The following is an 8122-nucleotide window of genomic DNA, read 5'->3' on the forward strand; positions in this document are numbered from 1 at the left end:
CAATAAATAGCATTAAAAGATGGTTTTCAAACTAGATTTCTAATCTACCCTTAAAGTCCCACCCACAGTGATTGATTGACAGGTCTGAAACCCTACCAACTCTGTGACTCACAAACATTCCTCCCCCCTGACAATCCCACCCACAGTGATTGATTGACAGGTCTGAAACCCTACCAACTCTGTGACTCACAAACATTCCTCCCCCCTCCCCTGACAATCCCACCCACAGTGATTGATTGACAGGTCTGAAACCCTACCAACTCCTACCAACCACACAGAACCAAACGGAAGCAAACAGAATGGAACTAGGAGGGACCTACCTGCATTTGTCAAATTGAAACTCKTGTTTTCGTTGCCAAATTAAATTAWWWTTTWWWWAAATGGGATGATTGCTATTGCTTTACCCAATAAAGATTTGCTTTTTGGAAGGTGAAGAAAACTTATGTCAGTGTTAATCTTTATAGGGMATTGAAAAATAACTCTCAAATGTACTTTGCTTTTGTCTTTTCAACTTACTTGAATGTGAAAGTATACGCTGGAGTTTTGCAWTTTAATTTGGTCACAGATTATGCGTACATAAATGGTCAAATAAATTGCAAAGGTATTATTTATTTGCCGTTATCAGCTTTGCATTTTAAGCTTTTGTCGTTTATATAACTACATATATTTGTTCTAATTGGCATCAGTACAAGTCAAAAGTTAGGACACACCTACTCATTCAAGGGTTTTTTCTTTATTTGTACTATTTTCTACATTGTAGGTTAGTAGTGAAAACATCAAAACTATGAAATAGCACATATGGAATCATGTAGTAACCAAAAAAGTGTTAAAAACAAATCAAAATAGATTTTAGATTTTTAGATTCTTCAAAGTAGCCACCCTTTGCCTTGACGACAGCTTTGCACACTCTTGGCGTGAGTAGGCGTGTCCAAACTTTTGACCGGTACTGTACCTCTACAGGCGTTTCACTACACCCGCAATAACATCTGCTAAACATGTATATGTGACCAATACAATTAGATTTGATTTGATAAATTGCTGCTGTGAAACCTGATAGGAAGAATAAGATGGTAATCTGGGTCTTTGCTTATCTTTTGAATGGTTTCGGCTAGAGACATGCGGTTTTCTGCTCTGTAATTGACAAGCATGCTCAGATGGTAATTATTATATAATTTATAAAATGGTCAGATATATCTATTTTTAATACAGACTAGCAAAAATGTTTAGAAAATTGACAAATTACCTAATGGATTATAATACTTTTGCGKTACAAAAAAGGAGGTGCAAAAACACAAGTTTGCCACTGTAACGGATGTGAAATGGCTAGCTAGTTAGCTGTGGTGCCCGCTAATAGCGTTTCAATCGGTTACGTCACTCGCTTTGAGACCTTGAAGTAGTGGTTCCCCTTGCTCTGCAACGCTTCGTGGGTGACTGTTGTTGATGTGTGCAGAGGGTCCCTGGTTCGCGGCGAGGGGACGGTCTAAAGTTAAACTGTTACACCACCCCTTATTTTAATAGTGAGGATGCACATGCTCTGTTTTCTCCATGGCTCAGGCATCTATGGTGCTAACATCTCTCAGGACTTCTTCTTCTTTGGTAGCATGTGTTGATCTGCTGTCGATCCAAGTTAAATAATGTATTCTTTCTTTCTACATATGAAGTGGGGAGGAGGATCATCCTGAGACGGTTAAAGACCATCCAAGGACATCCAAGACCATCCAAAGACATCCAAGGACATCCAGACCATCCAAGACCATCCAAGGACATCCACGACCATCCAAGGACATCCAAGACCACCAAGACAATCCAAGGACATCCAAGACCATCCAAGACCATCCAAGGACATCCAAGACCATCCAAGACCATCCAAGACCATCCAAGGACATCCAAGACCATCCAAGACCATCCAAGACCATCCAAGGACATTCAATTGTTTCTCTGTAAAGTAAGCTATGAGACCAAGTAGGGAAGAGACAGAAAAAGTGTTGTAGCAGCTCAATAGTCACGATAGGGACATTTCCTGATCCTTCTGTTGGAATTTGACCTGTGCCTAAACTTATAACTTGTTACTGACAAATGCATTTTAACCAGCAAATGTTTTGTATGTTTTATATTTGTTGTACAGTGAAGAAAAAAATAATTCAGTGTTTAATTCATCTTTTTATTATATTCTCCTATGTCAGTATTCGACCTCTTAGGGTGGTACAAGCTTAGCTGTACGCTCATGTGTGCGCTTGGCCAAGTCAGGTTTTTTTGGGATCTAAATGTGCTTTTTGGTTAGGCTACAAATGGACTAATACTTAATTGTTCAGAGTTTTTATTGAAAATATTGCTTACTTTTTACTAGCTTTTTATTGTTTATCTTTTCTACAATTACTAATAAGTAAATMTCTGAATTACAGATCTTTAATTTTAAACTAAGTATGTGTTTCTTCAGAAGTGTTTTTTTGTCACATATTTTACTAGACATTGTAAATATTTATCTTTAATTCCCTGAGCAATCCACAATTTTCTGTATATTGGAGAGTTCCGGAATGAGGGACGTCTTCGTAACACTTATTACCTTCCAGTTATGTTGTCACCTATGTCATCTTCAGTAAATGTTCACCATAAAATGTACAGTAATGTGTACAGGAGTTCTGCTCATATAATGAAATAAATGTTTGTTTTTTCAGATATCAGATGTATTTCTTATTTCTCCCTTAAAAAAGTATCAGACAAGACATATAGTATGTATTATTCGAGGTGTTAATAATGATGATGGTGATGATGAGGATGAGGATGATGAAGATGAGGATGATGAACACCTGCGCAATTTGCTGAATATATTTTATTTATTTTTATTTTTTATTAACAAATATCAACAAACATGCAAACAAGCATACATACAAACTATTTACATTGCCAGGAATCCTAAACAAATCATATTAATATTAATACAACAYGTTTGAATTGCCTATTTGTTTTTTCATTTTAGTTAAAGTAGTGCCATGTTGTTTAAATTATTTTATAAAGTGGAAAAAAGTTCGGTTTTGAATTAGACCATTTGCATTTGTGAATATGAAAAGAACCTAATAATATTAGCAGTTGAATTAAATATTACTACATCTTTATCAATGTCAGAATTTCTGAAATAAATTATTTAATCAAAACCATTAACTTGTACAACCTGTCATTTGTTGAATAGCTGGACAGATCCGCTAGGGGGAACACGTAGGCATACTATTAAATAGAGACTGTATGGAACCGGGAGGGAGAATCCAGAGTTCCATACAGCAACTCCCACAAGAGACTGTCACTTCAACCAGCGCATGTTGCACTACTAACAGAACTACGACAATTTAGGTAAGTCCATTACACGGATTTGCGCACAGGAACACTTTTCTAAACTGTCTAGCTAGCTGTTACTTGAACCAATTGAACAGTTTAGTGCTTTACGATGTGATTCTAGTTTTTGGCATTGCCTGGTAGGCTATCTTATCGTTCAAGAACATCGATTGATCCGCTAGTAAAGGTGGCGTTTCATTATCCGCTGGTAAAATGGCATAGAGGATTACTCACGCATCTATCCTTTTTGTCTTTAATTACAATCGTACAAATAGAGGCTGATAAAGTGCTTGTGAAGGAGAGCGTCTTTCGCTATTGGTTAATAAAAACGTTTTGTCCTATTTATTTTCATTAAAGAAGTGTAGACCTATTTTATACTGTAACAAGTAGAGTTTTTTTATCGCTTTGGTGCCATTTTCACAAGCAAAGTAGTACATTTTCATAGCTCTTTTGTGCAAAACTCAAAAAAGATGATCACAAAGGAAGTTGTTTTAAAAACGAAGCACTTTTTTTCATCAAATRTAATCAGTGTTTTATCTAGAAATACTGTACATGCTTCACATTGCAATACATGTTCATATTAAGTACTCGCCTTTCGTACATATAAAGTACTCGCCTTTCACAATGCAAAAGCTCACGTTACTTTTGATCGGATTCTCTTCTCGTTATTATTAAGAGACATTTTACTATGACTTAATCCGACTGCTCTTAATTGATGATCACTTAAACGTTTGGTCAACCTACTCGTGGGTAGAGTCTTTATCAATACCGTAATTTACGTTGCGGACACTTTTATCCAAAGTGACAACAGTCCACACATTTTGGTATGCGACCCCAGTGAGAATCGAACACAYAGCTGTTTGTGCCATGCTCTTAGGAACTGAGCCACACAAGACCACTACAATACTATAATATAATGCAGGTCACGGATGTGTATGATTGCCATCCCCATGAATGTACCACAGTACTTCAGGTCATGGAGGAGACAGGWMWYRATTKMAATYRWKWCCTATGTCAGGCTTGGATTCGCCATGCCAAAAAAAAAGGGTATTCCTCAGCTGCATGAACAATGAGGATATTTACAGCGATGTRGATGAGAACCTGTGGCCAAATGCTCCAGACAGGCTTGACGCAAACTAGTGCCTGCTAAACATTAGGTTTCTTTAATGTCTTTAATTTAAAAACATTGTGAAATATGTCTTCAATGATCATACCTTTTTGAACATTTTATGTTCAGTAAATTTTAATGGGTAGTGCAAGTGTATTGCCTAATGTGTAATATACTGTAATTTACAGCACTGCAGCACACTACATTAAAAGGGCAATTTTTAAACATGTATCTYAAAGTTTTTGCTGATAGTTAAAATAACTAAAGAGAATATATAATTTTGTTTTTGTTATTAAACCAATGTACTCATTATATTTCATAGTAAACTTCTATTTTTAAYGAGGCAATGTTAGTGTGGTAAWGATTTCTACAAACAAAATGAATACTCAATGAAAGGTTTTTGAATGTAAGACTGGCTGCGTTACACATCTTACCAGTTTGGAGTTTAGAAAATGGACCGCATTACAGTATGTAAAACAGCTACCAAAGAGATGAACTAACTGGAATACGTAACAAGTTACTTGCTGTAAACACTACCAAAGAGATGGACTACTGGAATACGGTAACAAAAGTTATGCTGTAAACACTACCAAAGAGATGGAACTACTGGAATACGGTAACAAAGTTACTTGCTGTAAAACACTACCAAAGAGATGGAACTACTGAGAATACGGTAACAAAGTTACTTTACTAACACTACCAAAGAGATGGAACTACTGGAATACGGTAACAAAGTTACTTGCTGTAAAACACTACCAAAGAGATGGAACTACTGGAATACGGTAACAAAGTTACTTGCTGTAAAACACTACCAAAGAGATGGAACTACTGGAATACGGTAAAAGTACTTGCGTGTAAAACACTACCAAAGAGATGGAACTACTGGAATACGGTACAAAGTTACTTCTGTAAAACACTACCGAAAGAGATGGAACTATGGAATACGGTAAAAAGTTACCTGCTGTAAAACACTACCAAAGAGAGGAACTACTGGAATACTGGTAAAAGTTACTTGCTGTAAAACATACCAAAGAGATGGAAACTACTGGAATACGGTAACGTTACCCTGCTGTATATTTCAATACTGAGCTTTTACATGTTGATTATTTCAACAACAGTATACATTGTTCTAAAACAAACAAGTGTGTGTGTGTCTTTGTTTCCATCCACAACTGATTTTCCCTCAAGTGCCATCTCATCATATCATCAACTGTAGATGAAAACTGTGTGTGTGTGTGTGTGACGACAACCTGGTTGGAGCGACCACGGCCAGTGGTAGTCGTCATGCAGCACTAGTGTCCTGTAAACAATAGTTACACTGTTAGCACACTGAATAAACTGTTTTCTATTTCAATGTGCTGTTGATGGTGGTGTTTCTCTCTCTCTGTCTGTGGCTTGCTGGTTGGTGCAGCTGTTGGGAGTGACACCAGAGGCTCTTGGGATGTCAYTGTTGTTAGTTGGGCCACATGACTTCTTCTCTGTTTTGTAAACAGTCGCCTGATTACATAGAAAGTGATGTATTTTTCCATGGGGTAAACTGTTGTAAAGACAAGGGGTGGTTATTGGAGTCTACGGGTTAAGAGGAGCCGTGGTAATGCTTAGTTAACCAATAATCAGCCTCCAACGTGTTTGTATTTGCTTCTTTGCAGCTGTGAATCTCTTCAGTTCTGAGGGAAGTCCTCTTGTTCATTCAGGACTAGTGTGGACCCAGCAAACACACAACGTTGTCTTAACGTTGTCTCTAAGTTGACTTCGTAAATGGAGTCTCACAGAAACGGAGCGAGTGGCTCTTCTCCAGACTTCAGTAGAATACCACAGGGCTACAACATGCAGCAGCCTGGACCTGGTCCCAGAGGCGGCCCTCGCCCTCAGGGCGACAGCAGCAGCAAGTTCGGGGTGAGGATACAAGTCCAGGGGATTGAGGGTCATCCTTACGTTGTATTGAACAACGGGGATAGTAGAGCAGCTCTGCCGTCTGGTGGCCTGGAGAGCTACAGCAGGAACTGGGACCACCAGGAAGAGTCTGACAACACCCACAGCCAGTCTGATTACACCTCCATGGTGAATGATAGGCGATCTCCRCTAGGAAGTCCCTATATGGAACGATCTCCACTAGGAAGTCCCTATATGGGGCGATCTCCACTAGGAAGTCCCTATGTGGAACGATCTCCWCTAGGAAGTCCCTACATGGAACGATCTCCGTTAGGAAGTCCCTATATGGAACGATCTCCACTAGGAAGTCCCTATATGGAGCGCAGTATTCCCAACCACCAGGGGGAGTATGCTCGTGGAGGTTCTCTGACTGAGGTTAGGGAATCACAGAGGACGCTGGCGTCCACCGTGTCCATGTTCGACTTCCAGGAGCCACAGTTACAGCAGTTACAGAGGACCATGCCGGCATCTAATACGGTGTTGAACTTCCAGAGACACCCAGAGCTGCTGAAACCTTACAACCCAGACTGGAACAGCGTTAGCCCCCTCAGCCCCCGCCTCTCCTCCACCCGAAGACTCTCTGTTCCCCCCACTCAGACAACCTCTGTACCTAGGCCGGGACATCTCACCAGAGGTCTCCAGAGTGGGACAGGGGCCTCCCTGACCCAGGGGCCAGGGTCTAGACTAGGACCAGCCAGGATCCCTCTGCCTGCTGAGGGTATAGAGAGAGCCCCCACCCAGACCCAAGGCCCAGGCCCTGCCCTTGTCCCAGACCCCACCCAGACCCAAGGCCCGGGCCCTGCCCTTGTCCCAGCTCCCACCCAGACCCAAGGCCCGGGCCCTTCCCTTGTCCCAGCTCCCACCCAGACCCAAGGCCCGGGCCCTGCCCCTGTCCCAGCTCCCACCCAGACCCAAGGCCCGGGCCCTGCCCTTGTCCCAGCTCCCACCCAGACCCAAGGCCCGGGCCCTGCCTTTGTCTCAGCCCCAGGTCCCCACCACCATTCTTTTACCACCTTACTAAGTCCCCCAAGCGAGGTTACCAACATCCCCAGGAGGTCCCCAAATACAGTGGACACAGAAACCATCTCCTCCATAGGTAGCCTTATCAACCAGTTCGACGGCCCCCAGCAGATGGRCCGAGCTGGGCCTAGGAGAGGGAGGATAGCCCCTGAGGACCGGAGGAGGTCACGCAGCRTGGACAGTAGGCGACAGCGAAACTCAGACCCATCGGACCCCTCCAGCGCTGCCTCGGCCGTCAGAGGGACCAGGGGAGAGACTCCAGGGGGAGCAACCAGCGCTCCCGGATCACCTAAGGGGAGAGGGGCCAACGGACCCTCCACTCTGATGTTTAATAAGCTCCAGTGGGAGAAGGAGGAGGGGCCTAGCGTTGTGTCACCTAAAGCGGTGAAGGTACGGTACAGAGTGGAGAAGACCTCCCTGAGCAGATCCAGATCTCTCAACCACACAGAGGAGGAGTCAAAGAGAGAAACTCAGGTAAAAAGATTTTAATAGTGTATATTATAGTTTATTGTAGGTGAAAGGTTCAGAGGTCTATTTCTTTGCTTTAGAAAACACCATTAGTTTAGTTTTGTCAGYATTGAGGATAAGCTTCAATTGACACAAGGTATGTTGAACAGTATATGAAGTATTGGAAAGCTTTTGTGAGAGACGAGGCACAACAATAAATAACAGAATCATCGGCATAAAAGTGAAGTTGCGCATTTTGCACATTTTATATTATAGTGCTACAGTAGT

General features: G+C 41.5%; 2 protein-coding genes across 10 annotated transcripts in view; both read left to right on the plus strand.

Annotated features, from left to right (window-relative positions):
- LOC112075234 (transcription factor XE1.1) overlaps nucleotides 1-2681 on the plus strand; it is a 17157-nt gene extending 14476 nt beyond the window's left edge. The window contains exon 4 of the mRNA XM_024142259.2: nucleotides 1662-2681. The gene's annotated coding sequence lies outside the window, so the exon portion shown is untranslated. The remainder of the gene's footprint in view (nucleotides 1-1661) is intronic.
- A 584-nt stretch (nucleotides 2682-3265) lies between these two features.
- The window catches only part of LOC112075235 (cingulin-like protein 1), a 33988-nt gene continuing 29131 nt past the window's right edge, over nucleotides 3266-8122 (plus strand). For all 9 annotated transcript variants that reach the window (XM_024142260.2, XM_070440829.1, XM_070440824.1 and 6 more), the window contains exons 1-2: nucleotides 3266-3345; nucleotides 6085-7861. In XM_024142260.2, coding sequence (XP_023998028.1) covers nucleotides 6194-7861 — 1668 coding nt within the window. In that variant the 5' untranslated portion in view covers nucleotides 3266-3345; nucleotides 6085-6193. The remainder of the gene's footprint in view (nucleotides 3346-6084; nucleotides 7862-8122) is intronic.

Source organism: Salvelinus sp. IW2-2015, unplaced genomic scaffold (genome assembly GCF_002910315.2).
Source record: "Salvelinus sp. IW2-2015 unplaced genomic scaffold, ASM291031v2 Un_scaffold3042, whole genome shotgun sequence".
Classification (NCBI taxonomy): Eukaryota; Metazoa; Chordata; class Actinopteri; order Salmoniformes; family Salmonidae; genus Salvelinus; species Salvelinus sp. IW2-2015.